Source organism: Dysidea avara, chromosome 1 (genome assembly GCF_963678975.1).
Source record: "Dysidea avara chromosome 1, odDysAvar1.4, whole genome shotgun sequence".
NCBI lineage: Eukaryota > Metazoa > Porifera > Demospongiae > Dictyoceratida > Dysideidae > Dysidea > Dysidea avara.
This window is the reverse complement of record NC_089272.1, coordinates 35,932,971-35,955,142: the sequence shown is the minus strand read 5'-3', so window position 1 is coordinate 35,955,142 and position 22,172 is coordinate 35,932,971. Positions and strand designations below refer to the sequence as shown.

The 22,172-nt window shown below is 38.4% G+C and overlaps 1 protein-coding gene and 2 long non-coding RNA genes across 3 annotated transcripts; 2 read left to right on the top strand and 1 right to left on the bottom strand.

The window, feature by feature from the left end:
• The first annotated feature begins 4,398 nt into the window (after positions 1-4,398).
• On the top strand, positions 4,399-7,772 carry LOC136263773 (uncharacterized). Its single transcript, XR_010704783.1, has 4 exons — positions 4,399-4,911; positions 6,211-6,305; positions 6,403-6,577; positions 6,822-7,772. It is a non-coding gene; the product is annotated as an uncharacterized lncRNA (long non-coding RNA).
• A 330-nt stretch (positions 7,773-8,102) lies between these two features.
• Positions 8,103-21,259, bottom strand: LOC136263637 (uncharacterized). Its single transcript, XM_066058274.1, has 5 exons — positions 21,054-21,259; positions 15,811-16,084; positions 15,263-15,470; positions 8,737-8,849; positions 8,103-8,501 (listed from the first exon to the last, which is right to left on the bottom strand). The coding sequence occupies exons 1-5, from the start codon at positions 21,243-21,245 to the stop codon at positions 8,212-8,214; spliced, it is 1,077 nt and encodes a 358-aa protein (XP_065914346.1). The 5' UTR covers positions 21,246-21,259; the 3' UTR covers positions 8,103-8,211.
• Positions 12,460-15,980, top strand: LOC136263806 (uncharacterized). The gene is made up of 3 exons (XR_010704795.1): positions 12,460-12,568; positions 15,531-15,655; positions 15,702-15,980. It is a non-coding gene; the product is annotated as an uncharacterized lncRNA (long non-coding RNA).
• Positions 21,260-22,172: the final 913 nt, after the last annotated feature.

Sequence of the window (22,172 nt, the reverse complement as noted above, 5' to 3'; positions counted from 1 at the left end):
AGAGTTCAGCTAGAAAAAGTCACCTTGTAGAGAGTTCAGCTACAAAGAAACCGCCATGTAGAGAGTTCAGCCTCAAACAAATTACCGTGTAGAGAATTCAACAACAAACAAATTGCCCTGTAGAGGGATCAGCTAGAAGAAGTTACCTTGTAGAGAGTTCAGCTACAAAGAAACCATCATGTAGAGAGTTCAGCTACAAAGAAAGCACCATGTAGAGAGTTTAGCTGCAAACAAATCATCTGTAGAGAGTTCAGCTAGAAACAAATCACCCTGTAGAGAGATCAGCTAGAAGAGGTCACCTTGGAGAGAGTTCAGCTACAAAGAAATCACCACCTAAAGAGTTCAGCTACAAAGAAATCACCCTGTAGAGAGTTCAGCTAGAAGAAGTCACCTTGTAGAGAGTTCAGCTACAAAGAAACCATCATGTAGAGAGTTCAGCTGCAAACAAATCACTCTGTATAGAGTTCAGCTAGAAAAAGTCACCTTGTAGAGAGTTCAGCTACAAAGAAACCGCCATGTAGAGAGTTCAGCCTCAAACAAATTACCGTGTAGAGAATTCAACAACAAACAAATCGCCCTGTAGAGGGATCAGCTAGAAGAAGTTACCTTGTAGAGAGTTCAGCTACAAAGAAATCACCCTGTAGAGAGTTCAGCTAGAAGAGGTCACCTTGTAGAGAGTTCAGCTACAAAGAAACCATCAGGTGGAGAGTTCAGCTGCAAAGAAATCACCCTGTAGAGAGTTCAGCTAGAAGAAGTCACCTTGTATAGAGAGTTCAGCTACAAAGAAACCATCATGTAGAGAGTTCAGCTACAAAGAAACCACCATGGATGTAGAGAGTTTAGCTACAAACAAATCACCTGTAGAGAGTTCAGCTAGAAGAAATCACTTTGTAGAGAGTTCAGCTACAAAGAAACCATCATGTAGAGAGTTCAGCTACAAAGAAAGCACCATGTAGAGAGTTTAGCTGCAAACAAATCACCTGTAGAGAGTTCAGCTAGAAACAAATCACCCTGTAGAGAGATCAGCTAGAAGAGGTCACCTTGTAGAGAGTTCAGCTACAAAGAAACCATCATGTGGAGAGTTCAGCTACAAACAAATCACCCTGTAGAGAGTTCAGCTAGACGAAGTCACCTTGTAGAGAGTTCAGCTACAAAGCAACCATCATGTAGAGAATTCAGCTACAAAGAAACCACCATGGATGTAGAGAGTTTAGCTGCAAACAAATCATCTGTAGAGAGTTCAGCTCACTTTGTAGAGAGTTCAGCTACAAAGAAACCATCATGTAGAGAGTTCAGCTACAAAGAAACCACCATGGATGTAGAAAGTTTAGCTGCAATCAAATCACCTGTAGAGAGTTCAGCTAGAAACAAATCACCCTGTAGAGAAATCAGCTAGAAGAATTTATCTTGTAGAGAGTTCAGCTACAAAGAAACCATCCTGTATATAGTTCAGCTATATTTTAAGTCACCCAGTAGAGAGATCAGCTGCTAAAAACTATCCTGTGGGGAATAATGGGCATGTAATAAATATATGTATATAATTTTTATAATTACTAATAAAATCAAAAATAATTGAAGTATTAAAAATCTTCTATAAGTTCTTTTCTTCTTCCTGTGGTAAATAAAAAAAACACATGGGTTAAAAAAGCCCCAAAGCCAGCCATAGGCTGGCTTTGCAGTATACAAATACAAAAAGAAGTGATATCTAATCAAAAACAGCCAAGCTGTAAAAAAGGTGCGGCCCCCAAAAAGGCCATGGTGAAAAAAGATGTGAAATCCAAGGTGGCAGCCAAGAAATGGCTGTGATGGTAGGTTAATGGTAAAAATTTTAATAACAACAATTCAGGTGAATTTTGTGCCACTTGGTCTTGGCATCAAATTCACCTGAATTGTCGCTATTAAAATTTTTACCATTAACCTACCATCACAGCCATTTCTTGGCCGCCACCTTGGATTTCACATCTTTTTTCACCATGGCCTGTTTGGGGGCCGCACCTTTTTTACAGCTTGGCTGTTTTTGATTAGATTAGTTATACCAGAGCAACAACGTTGTTGTGTACTACTGTGTACTTGACTTATTGTGATCACAAACTGCACAAGTGTGCATGCCTATACGATAAATCAGAAGCCATACTATTGTTGACCACAGCATGCTGTACCCTGCCAATCAGAAGCCATACTATTGCTGACCACAGCATGCTATACACTGCCTATACCAAAGCTGTATAGTACAAAGAACATTCTAAATTTAATAGTAAGGAAACAATATGATACACTGGTGTTTACTAACTCAGTAACTCTATAATATTAGCTGGTTCAATGGATATGGTAGAGACTAATTAAGGAAAAACAGTAGTTTCTGCATAAATCAGGGGCAGATAAGTACTGAGAATTGCTCCTGTATAAATGTTTATTCTAGTCCAAATAGAGATCTTTGTGTGTTTAACATGCTGACTTGTTTGACTCTTGTTTCTTTGTCCTTTTCAGTGATTTCTATTCCCATGTTTTAATTTTTAAATTACTTTTTACACTAGTTTGTGTGTTTGCTTTTGTAAATCCATTAAACATGATGAATAAGAGGTGCTGGTGGTGCTTGATATTACACAGTACTAAACATGTATATTAAGTTAGTCATCATGTACAGTAGCTGTTAAGTATTCTCAAAAAAGACCTTTCTTAAAAGATAGGATATTTTCAATTTCCTGACAAGCCATTCTATTAAGCATTAAAACCAATGATAACACCTGTACTTCCAGTAGTAACTTCTTATCCATACATGGCTGCCCAGGATATTATTTAGATAGTCAACACTATATGTGCAGCTATTGAATGCCTTATATATTAAACAACTATAAAGCAAGCTGTCCAATATTAATCAATTCATTCCTCATTAACGTTCTCACTGCTGTAACCACTGTATGGCAGAATGGACTATATAGCAGATGCTTGTAGCATCACTTTGGAAGTTCTGTTATATATACGATATGCACATGCTTAGTGTAAATACATGTATGAACTAATACATACACGTAGATATAAGCAGCAATCATTGCTTCAAAAGGTTTCTATAGGCTACTATCACACTATGGACTTGTGAGAACCCTACTGATATCCTGTAAATGCAATAAAAGTCTTGAACTTGCAATTGGCATCAAAACTTTGTTGAAAGCAGGAAATATTCTATGCGTAGACCATTGGTGGCTTGATGATTAAAATTTTTTCTAGGCAAGCATCAGTAGAATTGTGCAATTGCAGTTTTTTACAATGTATTACTATACATTATGACAGTACACAAATTATTTGTACAGTATTGAATTACTGTAACAGTGGACAGTGGTGACTTGTTTCTAGCTGATCTCTCTATACAGGGTGACTTTTTTGTAACTGAACTCTGACTTGTTACTTAATATCCCCATCCAAAAACAGCTTATAGCTGTAAAAAAAGTGCGCGTCCAAGTAAAGCAGAGTTAACTGCGACAAAAAGTTATGATATCATAATGCGGCCATGTGCGAGGTGTGCAAGTTGTAAAATTAATATTAGCTAATCAGATAATACAATGTTATTGTTAAAGTGTTAATGAGAACTATGTGATGCTGCTAGTTTTTAAGTGTGTGAGCATCTTCATAAATGCCACATAAATTTAATTCTCAATAAAGCAATGTGTATAGATTCTGTGATAGTAATAAATAGTTTGAGTTTGGCCACCTTTCCTTTGTTCGTAGCATTGCTGTATACAGGAAAGGCGGCCAAACTCAAACTATTTATTACTATCAGAGAATCTATACACATTGCTTTATTGAGAATTAAATTTATGTGGCATTTATGAAGATGCTCACACACTTAAAAACTAGCAGCATCACATAGTTCTCATTAACACTTTAACAATAACATTGTATTATCTGATTAGCTAATATTAATTTTACAACTTGCACACCTCGCACATGGCCGCATTATGACATCATAACTTTTTGTCGCAGTTAACTCTGCTTTACTTGGACGCGCACTTTTTTTACAGCTATAAGCTGTTTTTGGATGGGATTTCAATACTTTTTGTTAGAATAAGCAATGCACTGTTGATAACAGTAGGTGAGTTTCCATGGTTTTGACAGAAACCCCAGATTACAGTGGCAGAATATTAAAATATAACTGTAATTTTAGTGGCCAGGGCCGCCCACATTGGGGGTAACTGGGGTATTTGCCCCCTGCCACAGCCCGAAAGGGCCACTTGAATACCTGTTTAAAGAAAGATCGATATACTCTAATAGAGCAGTCAGGATCTAGACCCTTCCTTGCCCCTAGGCCCCTCTTTAACTCTTTTCCCTGGGCCCCTCTTTAACTCTTTTCCTTGGGCCCTCTAATTTCTATGGACGGCCCTGTTAGTGGCATGCAACTGCAGTCAACTAACACCCATTTTAACTAGTAAACCCTTAACAACACTTTGCCTTTCATCTTGTACTGCATTGAAACGATTAAGATACTCTATTAGAGCAGTCACAAAACAGCTGTAACACAGCAATCAATATTTAGCATAGTTACAACTTCTGCTTAGCATCGGATTGTATAGTTTAAATTACTAGCTACTTACAGACTTTACAATATAAAAATATGGCACTTGTAGAAATGTGACTGTTCTATTAGAGTATCTCGATCTACTTCAAGCATTGACTAATTCAAGTGAAGAAGCTACGCCCCTGCCAAGAGATCTTGTGAAATGAAATGAGAATAGTAAAGAAAAGGCAAGTATGTACAGAGACAATAGAGGGGCGCGTAATTATGTCCTGTTGTAAATAAACGCCTTTAAAATTTATATTACTACTAAATAAACGCACCAGAATAGGCTTGTGTGGCTGTTGTCTCCAAGGTTGTCTCATTAATTGTCTTTTCGTGTTGAAGGGATTTAGTCGCAATTGGTGAGTTTAACTATACATGTATTTGTGTTGTAAAACTTAATTGTAAAAAGGCGATTAGCACATATCATGATAAACATGTATTTGTCACACTGGTAGAGTCTCTCACGAAGTCACAATTATTACGAGACATTGGACCAGGGTAAAAAATTTACTGCTATATTTAGAGGTTGTAGCGTTTGTATATCTTATTATCTTAATAAATAATCCCCCATGATCACTAATCACTAATAGTACAGTGAAAACTGGTCATTATTCAGGCCGTAGGGACAAAATTTTCTAACCTTGCCTTTTAAAGAGGTGGCTGCATTATGCGGCCTTAAAAAAGGGTAAGAAGCATGCTGTTCTAACTGGCTATAGAGATGGATTTAGTGTATGACAGCGTATGAGACAGTGAGTGCTGGCAGCAAGGGGGCAGCCAATCTGTTAGAGCACCAAAAGCACTGCTTCAGACATAGGCAGTTGACTGTCAGTCCCAAGTGTAAAAAGTTTCACTATTGGTCCTTATAAGCTCCTGATGAAGAAAGTGATGAAGTCATTATCCATAGGATATATTTTTCAGAGTATCCATTTCAGTTCTACAATATAGTAGCCAAGCATAAGATGAGCATAACACAGCATTCCAGTAGTTTAGTGGTGACCACAACACTGCCTGAGTTAAACTGTGGTGAGATTTGAGACTACCAGAAGCCCTGGAATGTCTTCAACACATGAAATACCAAATATCTAATGCCTGGCTTTCATCCACAGTGGACCTGTCTTGGTGGCCACTTGTACAGAAGGGAAACAGCTGCCACACAGTCTTGCGAGCGAAACAGCTAGTTGCCACACCTATCAATTTGTAAAATCTTTAGCAAAATTGTGTGTGCGAGCAAGTGTGATGTGGCAGTGCCGTGTATATGGTTGCTGCCTAGCAGTGACACATCACGAGTATTGAAGTCACAATGCGTTACTGTATCATCATCTAAATACAATCTCTGAATGTGTCATTTTGTGTAGAGAGCAATCTTCCACAAGAAGTGATCTGCAGGTTTCAGTGTATATTGTTAACCATTAATATTGTTCACAATATTGTGAACTATATGTACAGTGAAACCTCACTTAGTGGTTACCTCTTTAATAAGACCCCCTCATTATATTGGCCACCTCTAGTAGGTCCCAAATATAGCTAAGCATTACTTATGACCTCATTAATAAGGCCACCTTGTTATTCAGGCCAAATTTTTTGGTCCCACAGCCTGCCATATTAATGAGTTTTCATTGTACTTATGTGAATTTTTATTTTTCGTAACTTTTCTTCAGGTTTACTGATGGGCACTATGAAGCATTGTTGACTGGTACGTGTACAATGTGTTGACTGGTACGTGTACAATGTGGTGACTTGAAATGCTAAAACAGTACGTAGCATGTCTTGTATGTACATGTAATGTGTTGTAATGTGTCCACACATCCACACATCTTAGAAATAAATATAATTGTATTCTCTATTAATAGTCAGTTCCATTGTGCCACTGGGTCATAAGTTGGTTGAGTATGGATCATCCAGGGCACTTGAGTCACATTTTGTCCTGGCCAAGTGGATCTCATCCACTGACAGAATACACAGGATCAGATCACGTGTATAAATTACGGTGGAACTTGTTTATTGCCACCTTCACTCATTCAGCAGGTAACAGTGTATAAATTCTCAAAATTAGAATTGGCTTTTCAAGAGTGGTTGTCTTTCTATACTAGTGGCCATTAAGATAGGTTGTACTGATAGAGTGTACATACTAGAGATGCAACAATATCCTACACTTAGTGTTGTTTGATAATGATGCAATGGAGACTATGTATTATTGCATTTAAATACTATACTATTATATTGCAACTCTAGCACGTATTTATAACAGGGATGTTTGTTAACTGTTTAGACATACTGGAGCCACACCCACTCATCTGGATTCTACAAATGGAGTCATACCAACTTGTCATCATACCAACTCGTTACTCCCATTGTGTTTGGATGAATGTACATGCCGTCATGTGAGACTTGCTACCATGGCGGGCCACTGGAAAACATTTGCATAGCAGATATATTACAGTCATTATTGTACAATTCTTACATTATTGTTGTGAAAAGTGTTTGGTATTCATGTGTCTCCTCTGTATGTTGTAATTACATGTGTAATTTTGTGTGGGGGTGCTATAAAATGCAATAATGCATGGTGACAATTGTATTAGGCGATTTTGCACACTTCCTTTTAAGCTAGCTACATGTGCTAATTACTCACAGCTTGTGTCAACAACTGGTAACCGCAGTTGTACTCTTGTGTCATTCTTTAAGCCGCACCCTTAGAGGACAAATTATGTGGGGGCGACTAATTTCAAAACGAAGGATGGTATGCAGCACCATCGATTATATCTATGGACTATAATCTATGGCAGCACACTTCTTGGTGGCTATATGTACTGATTAACTACATAGAGCGCCAGTTCATCAATACCCAGTGACCGCAGTTGTGCTCTGCGTCATTCTTTAAATTCCGAGTAAAATTCTTAGAGAGCAAATGACGTGGGGGCGACTAAATTCAAATTTCAAACTAGCCATTCTCGAAAACAAATGTTTCAATCTGAACGAAACTTTCAGAACAGTTTAAAGACACATTGCCCTACATGCCAAGCGAGTATTGCGGAAAACAACAATCTGGGATTTGTATTTGGCCTCTAGGTCGACTGAGGACGACTGAAACTTCGTTTGGTGCTGAAATCACGACTGTAGGGTAATCATGTATGGTGAAATCGATGATGTGAATCTTGAGGTGATTGAGTGAATACTGAAGCGATAACAGGGCGATCAATGTTCGGAATGCACAAAGGAACGCAAGGCACACGCCTGCGGTTGCGTCTAACCGCATGCGATTTAAAAAAAAAAAAAAAAAAATGAAACTTCCCCTTTGATGTCGGCAACCTCGATCACGAAACAATCGGCATGGATTTGCTTCACTGCTTGTGTGGTAGTTACTAGTGACACGATGAGTTCAACTCCAGAGTTTCAGAGGGATAGCGTAAGTGACGGGTGGATTACAGGAAGGCCGAATTTGACAACGTTCGTTCTTGTAAAATCCTCACGTAGTGGTCGCGTCATTTATTGTCTGCGGCGCGCGTTTCTGCCTTACTGGCCGCGCGACTCACTACCGTGAGTCTTGATGCATATTACCAAACAATTCAACATAATAGCAACGACCCAACTCAACAGTTATATAACAGCAAACAACTCAACATTTACATAGTTAGCAATGTAAGTATTAAGTCAAGCACACACTATGTGTAAATATCATCATCGAAATATTCATCATCTTCTCTGTCCATAGACTCATAAACATGTTCTAGATATGATGAACTTGATTCAGTATACTCATTTTCTTTGGACAACGGCACCACTTTCTTCAAAAGTGTTAGATCTGCAACATCACCATCATTAACATAGACATCATCAGATTCTGAACCACTGTAGAATGGACTAGGTGAACGTGACGGTGCCATATAACACGGGTTGGAGTCTACTGAAAGGTGGCGTCCCGTAGCAATCATTACATCCTGAAGTGATGTATCTATCAAATAAATCAAATATGCTACAACAATTTAGTGAAGGTGTACGCACACTCATGTAATATGCACAAACACATCACTTTTTGTAAATGCATATAATACCTAATTACCGTATGTTTTCCATGCTCCATGTACATTATATGTATACTAGCTGTAACATCAACTAAGCATGTGTCACATTTATCATAATAACTATAGTGATTAAAAACATGCATAGCTATATACTATACACCTAACCTTTTTGACATGGCTCAATACTCTCTTGACTAGTAGCACTATCCACTATACGTTTGCAAAGACACTCTAAGTCTGGGCCAATGAAATGGAATTGTCCATCCAGGTCAGAATCACTATATATAATATAACAATGTTGTTATTGACAATCCTATAGTGTGTTCACATTGAGCTGAATCTAGGCATGAGGCTATTATGCTCCTAAAATTAAGCATTATGCTTTTGAGCAGTGCTCAAAAAATCACCTATTGTGCTTTTGAGAATTGCCCATTATCCCCAAAATTATGCCACCATAATTGGCTAATAATGCCAGCTTATTGCTGTATCAGGCCATTTTCATTGATGTTTAAGCTTCAAATAGTCTTGAATTCTTTAGCTGGTTGCTGTATTAGAGTATTTCATTTCAATGTGGTTGTTTTATTAGTGTAAATAATATTCGATGACTGTTCTATTAGAGTTTCTGACTGCTCTATTAGAGTATCTCGATTTTTTTAACGGAATTGTGCAATTTGCAGATTTTCCTACTGTTAAAGCTTTATAATCACCTCAAAATGCTGGCATAATTCATGATTCCCACACATACCTATTATGCCCGAAATTATGCCAGCATAATCGCCGCATCTCTAGCTGAATCCTCAAAAACATTTAATAACTCATGGATGCAATTACACACGATCTTGAAATTTGACTCAATTGTAGTACTGCTTGACCCGCTAAAAATATTTCAAAATCTTTTTGTTCTAATGTTTGATATAATATTTACGGCCAATCAAAATTTTCACTATACATATCCTATGGGAAGCCATATAAGTACAATGTTCATTACAATCCTTTCCTGAACTTGTAATGGAGCCAAACTATACGTGTCTGTTGTTGACACCTTCGCTGTTACCAATAATCATCTGGTTTGAGAAAAAGTCCAAATTTAATTTTTAGCTGTTTTTTTTTCAGGATTCAGCTCAACGTGAACATACTATATGTACGTATCTTATGTGCACAGTAATTGTTACTATTATGACACATAATACTATTGTAGTACACGTATATGTAACATAGGCATAGCAACAGGGGTTGAAAACAAAATTCTTTCAATCAAGTAACAGTGATCCATGAAATTTAAAACATGAAAATCCTGACAAAGTACATATCCATCACAGCATAATTCATACACAAATACTGACTGTATTTATTCCATCTATGTTTAGGTGTTGAAACAAAGAGTCCAAATATTCAACCTTGTCTCAAACAAAAACAGACCACAGCCCCCAGTAGTGAATAACATTAGAGTCATTTATAGATTTGAGGTTCATTTTGTCTCGTTATAATTAGTTATTAAAAATAGTTGTTCAAATACTGAATAAAGACGGGGTTAGAATATGTAGTATTGGAACACTATTTTTTCTGTACATGAAATCATACATACTGCAAAAATTTCTGACTATATGGTAGTATTTACATGCTTGAACCTCTTTTAATTGCCAATAACTCACCAATGCAAAAAGCCAAATTTGCACCATAAAGAAGCCCATGAAAATTCACACAAATGGGTACCAAAACTGCAAATATAGTCCATTCTCAATAAACAACCAAGGTATGCAATTAAGTTTATAGCTTCTGTGGGGTGCCTTCTATTAATTAACCATGAAACCATGGCTACAGTGTAACCATGGCTACAGTGTATTTTAGCCCTCTCATATTACTGTGGCATATTGGTATGTATAGAAGGAGCTTTATCAACTTTTAGAATGCTCTTTAAAACAGTCCATGTTGGTAGTTCATAATAATATAAAGCATGATGAAAATATGCAGCAGTAGAAATAATTGTTCACAGATGACATCATTATTAATTTTGTGCATGCAATCTAGAAAGCAGAGAAAACAAAGACTAGGATAGTAAGGAATCCTACCAGAAACAGTAGTACAAAGGAAGCATCAATTACAGCCATTAAACTTCAAGACTTGATGGTTAAATTAAGGGAAACACCACTATCAATGCTATCAGACATGAATCATAGGTTTGCTTAGATGGCGAAGCAATACAGCACTTGCTAATGACTACAAGGCCAGAAATCATTATAAATTTTCACCACAAAGTGCCTACCTCACAAAGAGCTCTTCTTTTAGCTGTTTCAACTCCTAAAGACAATTTGTTCACAATTGATGTCCTAATTGATAGGTCATCTATATCACTGCATATTACCTTCATTAGTGGTTCCAGCGCTATTCAACTGGGACCAATTAATAGAGTGGTTCCAGAAGCTTCTGAAACTCACACTATACGGATAAACAACTAATCAAAATTGATGTCAAAATACATTGGAGCCTATGGAAAACAGGCTTCCTGGTAAATTTAAGGCACCCAGTAAAAGAAGCCTAAAACGTACACTGCACACAATGGGCTATTCTCCTGTCCATGGCTATTGGACATCTGGTTTGGTGGTTTGACCATGTGGTGCTGCGAATATATGTACCAAAGAAGCCAAATTATGGTTTTCCAATGGACAGTTAGTGTATTATGGTTACATAATAACTTTCTATGATTTCTATTCAGGGTACAGGAAGTCCAAGTAAACAGGGACATGCCTACAGGTTTTCCTGGAGATACCATAAATGGGGAAGTTTTGTTGGACAATTTTGTGTTTTTGTGGCTTCAAAGCAAGCTGTGAAAGTTTTCCCACTAAATTAAAATGATTTTACTGTCCATGTGTTATCTAAAATTTTAAGCTATACAGCCTATACTGCAAAAGTTTAGTAAGTCCATAGATATTATATACCTAAGGTATATTATATCGTCTATGGTAAGCCGAAGCTTTCGCCCATCAAAACTTTTCGTCATCTAGAGTCTATTCATGGTCACATTTATTGTTACAAGAATGTTAAGTAACCAAGTTATGCAATTAAGTTCATGGCTTCTGTGGGTACTTAATTTATATACAGCAGTACATATAAACAATTACTCTCATATACACTGTTAAAAATAAAGAGTAATTACCACTCTGAAGAGTTCCCAGTGTAGAGAGGATTTAACAACCCATGGAGAGTAACCAATACTCTGAAGAGAATAACCATTACTCTGAAGAGTAAGTGACACCACCTTCAGAGCATGCATGTGTTACTCCCCAGTTACTCCTTTAGAGTAATGGTTACTCTCCAGGGGTGTTAAATCCTCCCTACACTGGGGACTCCTTGAGAGTTGTGGTTACTCTTCATTTTAATAGTGTACTAGTATATCAAAACTTAATAAATTTAAAGTAGGAATCCAAACGATAAAAAGTAGTGAAACAAAGGAAGAACAATGGTAGCTATTACAGCATAGCTCGGTGGGAAATCCCTACTTTGGCATGATATAGCCATTATTTTGTGTTCAATGCCAAAGTAGGAATTTCCCACCGAGCTATGCTGTAATAGCTACCATTGTTCTTCTCTTGTTTCACTACTTTTTATTGTTTAGATTCCTACTTTATTTTTAAATTCATAATTTTTAATATACTAGCTTGTTTAGTTTTTTGTTAAGGCATACAGCTAGTTATAAACTTGTGACTGTTCTATTAGGGTGACTGCTGTGTTAGAGTATCTCGAGGAAGTCTGCAAGACGTGCGCTTGCCAAAAAAGGGCGTGGTTTCGATTGATTATAGAGTATGTCGAGTCAGCCTTCCAAATTGAAGGTGTGTGGTCAATGAAATACAGCTGGTGCAAAAGGGGTGTCAGTCGCGCCGGGTGTGTCATCGTGGTTTTAATCGATAGATCGATAATGCGTAGAATGAAGAATGGGCGTGATCTTGTGACCTATCGTGAAGCTATCTAGTACCAGTACCCTCCGTCATAGATTATATCAGTAAGAATTATGCACTTGTCAATTTCATGCCCCACCGAATACAGGGGATTTGACAAATCTTGGTGTCAAATTCCCCACCCCTGGGGCAAAATCGGCTGTCAAATCCCCACTATATCCCCACCCCTTTAGTAGGGGATTTGATAACACCTTGGATTTTGGTTAAGTAACCTGGTTTGCACCTACAGCTAGCAAGATTTTAGCGAGTATGATTTTTTGTTTAGAAATGCAACTACTACGAAAATCGGTCAGTGAAGTGGACGACTGTCAATTGCCCCAGGGGTGGGGACAAGAACCAATGTCAAATCCCCACCTGGGGTGTGGGACCCCTGGGGGTGGGGGGGGGGTGGGTCATGAAATTGACAAGTGCATTACTAAGGAATATATTCTATTCCTCCGTACAGTAGCGTAGTCAAAGTGTCTTAAATAATCTTGAGGCGTCTATCATGCTGTTTAAAGAAAGTGTTGATACGGAAAATTAACGCCTCGATATGGTTTCGTTGGATGAAGAAGACCGGCAAGCAGCCTGATTGAAAATAAAAGAAAAGACAAGGCGCAGAGGGCACACACTCGTCGGAACCCCAAAAGGCACATCCCACTGGTGAGCTCGTTATCGTGGCGTAAAATGGTGGCCGTGCGCTGCTTCGTTTGGGCTGTAGGCTTGCGACTGTGGTCCCTGAGTGAGGCAGTGAGGCTAAAATTCGAGTTTTGGTGATTTTAAAAAAAATTATATCCGGCCACCTGTAAACGTTTTGTTGTATTTAATGCTGTTTTGTGTACTATATGGACTAGTACTATTCCGTAAAGGTGATTTTCGTCTCGTAAGATATCTCTAGGATGATTTTAAAGACGGAAGTTTTGGCGGCGCGCCAAAATTTCACCTGGATTCCTACTTAAACGGTACGGTCTTATATGACATTATTTGTGGCATAGGCGGTGGAAAAGGGAGGGCCAGGGGGGGCAATGCCCCCCCCCCCCCCCCCCCCACACACACACACACTTTTATGGGACACTGTTTGCAAGAAAAGATCGAGATACTCTAATAGAACATTCAGGATCTGGATACTCTATATAGAGCAGTCACAGTATTCAGAGAAGCAGTGTAGCAAGCTACTTAGTACGTATGTGTAGTTATAAATAATAAGAAGATATAATTGGTGGAGAGCAGCTATTGTCAGCAGGCTGTGACCTTTTTTTTTTTTTTTTTTTGGTCTTCAACTTAGAGCTGGCCTGGCCCCCTCACTCTTTGGCCTGCTCCACCGCCCCTGATTTGTGCACAATGTAATCTAGTAAGCAGGCCAGAAATAATTTAAACACTTCACTGATCTACCTCACAAAAGAGCTCTTATCTCACAACTGGCACACAAAAGATGTCATGTCATAATTACATGTTGACCTGTTTGTAGCTGAACTCTCTACAGGTGAATTTTTGTAGCAGAACTCTCTTATATATTTGTAGCTGAACTCTCTACAGGTAACTAGTTTGTAGCTGAATTCTGTAGAGGGAAATTTGGTTGTAGCTTAACAGGTCATCAATAGCATTGCATATTAACTTTATTAACAGGTCATCAATAGCATTGCATATTAACTTTATTAGTGGTCCAGCAACAATTGATTATTGGAGTGGTTCTAGAATCTTCTGAAAAAATATCACTGCTGTCAAAACATGCACGTCAGATTAGCAGCTAATCAAAAAGATGTCAAAATACATTGGCACCCTATACAAAAAGCCAAAAAGTGCACAGTGACAGTAGCCAACTAACCAAGCACACCACAGACCACAGACTTCTTCCTGAATAACAGTTATGCTGTATTTGTCTCTTCACATGCACAAAGTGGTTAAAATGTACTTCAATTTCATTTTCTCTCAAGGTCCATTAATCTACATAGTGTACATACATATACTTGAAGGAGATTGATACAGAACGATTCTTCAAGCACAATCGTTGACCAACTTTTACCGGAACACGACAGCATTGTATGTGTTTGCCAACTACTGTACAACTATATACCAGATATTTTTTCTTTTGCTATTACTTGCATACCATGCAGCAGTTACTGTAGTTTGACAAATGAAAGTGCAAGGAGGAATGAGTTACTGTATATTAGTGTCAATTTCTTTCTAGTCATAAAAAGGTTTGGTTGATTTAGCAATTTGAAATGTGATGCACTTGCTCATACAGTAACTCTTATGTGTGTTCACAAGTTTATTCATTGTACAGCAGAACCTTTGCTTGGTATAAAACATGCAGTACATTTTACACTATAATCCTTCCACAAGTCTATTGTAAGGTGTGATTGATTAATTTGCTATATTGCATGCACTTATATCTGGTTGATTATTTTGAACATGAACAATAACTGAATTTTCAGTGAATGGGAACTAACATTTATAGTGGATAGTTACAGCATACTTTTGTGGCTTCAGTTTTAGTGGTTTAGGACACTATTCCAGGAAATCAATTGAAAAATTCTCTGTAAGTACAGAGTGTAAGAGGAAATCTGTCAATCCTAACAGGGAAACATTCCTTTAAAATTCAGTAAGTTATTAAGTACTTTCAATTTGATGTTTCAATGTACTATTAAATCACTTTCCTTGAAATAGATTCGTAAATTCCATCAGCTATACCAGGAGCTCATAAGTGAACGTGCTTTTAAGCTCCTGGCTATACCCAGTTAGCTACATAACCAACTAACCTTCCAATGATGATCTCAACTTCTGTTATAAACCGTTTGTGCACTCGGTAAGCATAAAATGCAGATATATCCCAACTCCAAGCAACATCTTCTAAATCATTATGAGCAGTTCTGTATCCATGGATCTTGTCTGAGTGAACTTGTAACAAATATGTAGCTGGCTTGATTGCTTCATTGGTGCTCTTAACTAGCTGCACCAAATAACGTTCTAAGAGAAGGAAAAAAATAGTTGATATACTTAATAATGTAAATTGTACTTTTATTACAGATTTGAGGAGAGCAGAGCTATATACTCAAAGACTGCAGCCAACATGCAATGGTACTATAACAATAACTTCAAAGACAGAGTGCAGCTGTTCCTCTGTCTAGTGCATGATTTCATATGTAAACATAGTAAGGTTTCAGATGCGCCCACATGTATTGTAAAAGATTTTTATAGATTTATCCTTATATGGTGTCATAGAGATGATTGAACAATGCTTCCTGCCTTAGACCTTACAATAAGCTACGTAATATACAGACATTATCGTAGCTATATGTACACTTACTTGTTATATGTGATAATTTTTCCATCCACATTGTCAAACTGGTATATGACTTTAAGGATAGCCAAAGTGAATGTGATGAGAATACTAGAGCTAAGATGTAAGGTCTCCCAGGTAGATGAATTTTCCTTAAAAATATCATGTCATTTAGTGGCTCACAAATGATGTTTTTGCTTTTTGATGAAGTCAGCCATTGTTCCTCAGTTTTGTAGTATTTCAGCGTAGAATTTTCTGGAATGTTTTCAATTGTTATAGCTATCCATCCTTTTTGCCAATTCTACGAACAAAATCCACATCTATAGCTAAGCATGACAACATGTGCATCTAGACTTTTTATTTCTGATAGCTACTACATACAAACATAGTAACAATTTCATAATTATTTCGCATTTCCATGCAAAGCTTAAACTATCTATTGCCTGATACCAAGTACACCAAGTCTAGTGCATAGTAGATACTGACTCAGAGATAGCTCAACGAGTCTAAGCTACTGTAACCTAAAAGGGACTGAAGGCTTTTAAAATTTAGTCCTTTAGACCTTACATGAATATGATTAAGCATAGCAAATTTATGTATTAGTCAACAAAGGAACATTCTACCATTCCATTCCATATTCCACTCCAGTCTACATTCTATGTTTTACAACATCCCTTTAGACAATGCCATTATCGTCATGGTGCCAGATTACTGGCTGAACAAGCCACTAATCATTCTAAATAAGACAATGACTGCTAAATGAGAACCGAAGTTACAGTATGTATACATGGGTGAATTCTTGGGTCACAGTGGCCACTTTTCCTATTAGACACAATGCATACATTTGTATGGGAAAATATTTGAGACCTGTGAGTATGGTTGCTTAATTAGGTGACCATTATAACACAAATTCCAGGGTATCTTTTTACATCAAGTGTGATATTGAAACAAACTACATCAGTTACCATCAGAACATTTAAGAAGATGGTCACCACAACGGTAAATAGTAGAAAGGAACATACAAAGTGGAAATAAGGAAATTCCTAGCCATAAATGAAGGCTTACTACAAATTTAGGATCATGCAGGGATAGAAAAGCCAAGGGAAACTTGAGGATATAGTCTTGAGCCTCCCACTACTACTAGCACAGGTTCCAGATGAGTGAGAGATACAGATATAAGACAAGCTTGCCCTTGAATGTTTACTGAAACAAAGAGCTGATATTGCTTTAACACACCCTGCAAGTCATGCTGAGAAGAAAAGAAATAGATCTAGCACCTAGCTATATTAAAGATCTGAGGATCTGCGAAGAAAATTCTTTAAAAGACAGTATATTTTCTTCAGGGAAGTTAGCTAAATCATGAGAGAGAAGTCATCAGTGAATGAAGTGAGTCCATTGCGACCACAAACAGGACCCGGCAGTATGAAATTGTGGGCATTGCAAGGAAAGAATAATAACTGAAAATTAATCACACACAGCTAAAACATAAACGTGCACGCTACAACAATGGCAGATCCAGGATGGGGCATTTGGGGCAAATGTCCCCCCCTCCAACAAATTGCATACTAGATCGAGATACTCTAATAGAGCAGTCGATTACTCTAATAAAGCAGTCACAATGTTCATGAGGCAGTGTAGCTTACCTATGAAGCTATAAATAGGATTTTATTTTACATATAACAGACGTGATATATTTGGTAAAGGATAACTAGCTATTATTGTTGTGACCTTTTTTTTTTTGGTCTTCAACTGTTTTTCAGCAAGGTTCCCCCTCCTCTTTCCAAACTCTGGATCCACCCCTGCTACAATATCAAGTACTCTTTACAAACCGTAGCTAGCTAAGTCTATTGAAAGAAGTTGAGAAGCCGCTATAGCAAACGAATACTGCCAAGCAACAGTCTTCTGGCAAATGAACGCCTAAGCTAGGGTCCGCAACGTAAAATTTCGACCTCCTAGAATCAACTACCAAACCACCCACAAATGCTAGGCTAGGTACCACTTAGAAAATTCCAGATTGGAATTATTTTTCATTGATGTCTTGCCATATAAATCGGTGAATATGTTTACAATTTACGAGAGTTTTTTGCTATATCTTCAAGGAAATGTCTTTTCAACTCTCTGGAAGCGGTTGGAAAGAAAGTTTGATAGCCACAAAGACAAATTACCACGAACACCAAATGCTTCCAACTTAGAGATCAATCTATGATGAGGTACAGAATCAAATGCCTTACTGTAGTCTAGAAATATTACATCAATGACAAATCCTTGATCCAAAGCAGAAGTCCACTCTTCAAGCTACAATATGCACTCTCAACCTACAGTATCTTACTAACTTTACTCTAAACTAAAACCATCAGTGGCTGCATTGTCTGGAGCAATTTCCAGCCGCAGCATCGCGAAAACGAAATTTAGGACTCGAAGAAAAAAGTTTCGATGCCGCTGAAGCACACAGTAGCGATGCCAAAGTAACCCTCCCAAGTCAAACTGGTCTGGCATGGGTCCAACTACTATCACATCAAATATCATCGAATTCCAAAATTGTTTGTCATCTGGCTGAGCTTGACGACTCAAAAATTCGTCAAAAATGCCGATTATATTCACTTAAAGGAACTTTTGCTAGCCAGATGTGCTAGTTTACTTCTCAAAAGCTTGCTAGACCCATAGCTAGTAGCTTTCATTCATAGGGTTGGTCTGGCAGCTCTACTCAAAATCCGCCAAATTCCTATATCGACGAATTTTGCCAATATCGACCAATTTACAGCACGTTAAACAAATCTTACACACCAAACGTGATGCTTTGCCCCTCTAAAGTTATGCTGCATCTTTGTTTAGCTATATTCGTCCATAGGGAAGCACTGACGGCTCTCTTATCGAGGCCAAAATCCATCAAAATGCCCATCTCATCATTTGTCATCAAGTTTTTACAAGTCAAACATGTTGGTTTGCCTCTCTACATCCTTGCTGGACCATTCAATCACCTTCGCCGATTTGTGTAGGTAGCGTTCTTCAGTCTCTTGGAAATGTCAGAACATGCCAACTGGGCGCAACCATCAATACCACTTACTGCTTATTTTATGAACCAGCAGAAGTATTACTTAAACAAAATGTAGTTAGTCTAGTCATAGATAGCAAGGGGGTGTCACTCAGGTTCTTGCTGTAGGTTGATCTGCGACCACTGTCAAGCTCGGTCAAGGCCACAAAATAGCTTTTACAGTGGGTCAAGGGTCAAGACGATACTGAAGGTTCGAAACCCACAATCAAAAACTATACGTAGCTATTATCAAGTTCACGGAATTATGCATATCTCATAAGAAGTAAGGATCTCCAAGGTGTTTTAAAGCTCCAACAGGCATTTCGCTGTAATTCTAATGATTTTTCTCTCCCAGCTGCTGATAGCACGCACTAAGAAAATATTATATTAGGTTACAAGCGCAGGTGCGTATTGGAAAATAGAAAAATAAGTGGAGGTCAAAGTTTCGATAAGAAACGCTCAAGTCACAGGTCAAAAACGATAAACGCTGCAAGTCAAAGGTCAAGGTGAAATTTTCCCTGGTCAAGACTTTGACCGCGGTCGCAGATCTACCTACAGCGTGAACCGACGTGATACCCCCTTGGATAGTATATTTCCATACCCTATATGGTCTAGTTCTAACATTCGATATTCTATACGAATGGAAACTTCGATTGTGGCTTTCGCTAATCATTTGCATTTCGGTGATCATTTGTATAAGGATACAGAGTGCAATATTTGGAGCTAGACTAATGCATTTGTGCTCTGTTACATTTCTGCTGGTTTTCCTGCATGAAGTCAATGAAATAAAATAAGCAGTAAGTTAGTCTCGCGTAGCCAGACACTTTTCTTTCTTTTGTGTGGGGGCGGGGAAACAAAAGTGTCTGGTGAACATAGTATAGCATCGTCGTTGGGCTATCCCGAGATTGTGGAGATTCTACTGCGCAACTTCCGGATTGTTGATTGGCACGAATGACATAATTTGCTAATGTTTACGTCATTTGCATTCTGTTACCATAGCTACTACTGAAATATCTATGGTAACAGGATGCAAATGCAGCAGATCACGTCATTTTCACCCACAAACAATCCGGAAGCTGCGCAGTAGAATCCCCACAATCTCGGGATAGCCAAGCGACGATGCTATATTATGCTCACCAGACCCTTTTCTTTCCCACCCCCACGCAAAAGAAAGAAAAGGGTCTGGCTACGCGAGACTAGCAGTAAGTAGTATTGATGGTTGCGCCCAGCTGGCGTGTTCTGACATTTCGAAGAAACTGAAGAACGCTGCTTACAAGACGGGCGAAGGTGGTTGAATCGTCTAGCCAGGATTCAGAGAGGCAAACCAGCATGTTTGACTTGTAAAAACTTCCTAAAACTGATGACAAACTGGTGAGATGGGCATTTTGATGGATTTTGGCCTCGATAAGAGAGCCGTCAGTGCCTCCCTATGGACGAATATAGCTAAACAAGGATGCGGCATGGCTTTAGAGAGGCAAAGCATCACGTTTGGTGTGCAAGATTTCTTAAATGTGGTGTAAATTGGTCGATATTGGCAAAATTGGTCGATATAGGAATTTGGCGGATTTTGAGAAGAGCTGCCAGACCAACCCTATGAATGAAAGCTACTGGCTATGGGTCTAGCAAGCTTTTGAGAAGTAAACTAGCACATTTGGCTAGCAAAAGGTCCTGTAAGTGAATAAAATAGGCATTCTAGACAAATTTTTGACAGCCGTCAAGCTCAGCCAGATGGCAAACAATTTTGGAATTCGATGATATTTGATGTGATAGTAGTTGGACCCATGCTAGAATGCTAGACCAGTTTGACTTGGGAGGGTTACTTTGGCATCTCTGCTTTGTGCTCCAGCGGCATCGAAACTTTTTTCGAGTCCTAAATTTCATTTTCGCGATGCTGCGGCTTTAAATTGCTCCAGACAATGCAGCCACTGATGGTTTTAGTTTAGAGTACAGTTAGTAAGAAAGATTGAGAGTGCATATTGTAGCTTGAAAAGACATTTCCTTGAAGATATAGCAAAATTCTCGTAATTTGTAAACATATTCACCGATTTACACGACAAGACATTAATGAAAAATAATTCCAATCTGGCATTTTCTAAGTGGTATCTAGCCTAGCATTTGTGGGTGGTTTGGTAGTTGATTCTCGGAGGTCGAAATTTCACGTTGCGGACCCTACCTAAACAAACCAAACAAGCTATGGATCACAACGTAACTATACAGCTATTCTACCATCAGTGCTAACCTTCAGCTTCCTGTCTGCTTTAGACTTCTTTACTTTTTGATCATCAAACCAAACTTTTATAAGTCTTATGTAGTCGCACAAGGTTTGGGCAGCTCCATTAGGCTTGAGCTTTCCTTTGTCAAATGCCTTAGCCATATTGCTTGTAGCTCCAAGATCTAGTGATGATTTCAAACTTGAGCTAAGACTAAACATAGGGGGTTATTCTCGGCGAGATTCTCGGGTTAATATTAGACCATAGGTAGTTACATAATCACTTCCGTAAAACAAAAATCTGGTCTGACCATTTTAATATCCGACAAAATTGTGGAACTAATAATTGTGGAAATTGCCTACTGTACTAATTGAGGAAATCTAATCTAGAAAAAGCCTACTGTACTAACTGGAAATAATCACTTCGGGTTCGCATTTCGGCTAACAGGTATTAATAAGTACGAGTTATTAGAAAATTATTACAGGTATTGCCTGTGTACTGTCGGGGAAATATAGGTACGGGTAAAATCGGTCCGGCCGGACCGATTTTGGATACCAAAACTGGTAAGGCCGGATCAAATTTGGTTGACCAAGTTTAGTCCAGCCGGACCATTTTTGGCATCCAAAATTGGCCCAGCTTGACTAAAATTGGTCCGGCCCAAACTTGGTTGGCCACATCTACCCCGCCTCTGACCACTTGGACAAATTTTTTGGTGGTCCGCACGTGTACGCTGCATTGTGTGGACAGGTCGGTCCATGCTAGAGCCGGTAAGCCACCAATGTTCGGCCACCATCGGTTTGGACACGATTTTTCTTTAAACCCACAAAGAAAATTTCTGCTCTTGCTATTCTTTTGGAGAAGTCTATAGGCCATAAACTCTTGCATGCAAAATTTCAGACCTGCAGCTTTCTTTGTCTGGCTGCAGGATTTGCAAAAGTGCACAGTAAAAACAAACTAGTGAACGCCACTACTAAATGTAGTGAACGTCACTACTAATGGCTGCCACAATACTCACTATTTTTGTGTAGTGACGTTCACTACTAAGTTTGTAGTGAACGTCACTACATTGACCACCAAGTAGTGACGTTCACTGCAAAAAGTAGTGACGTTCACTACAAAAAGTAGTGAACGTCACTACTTAAAAGTAG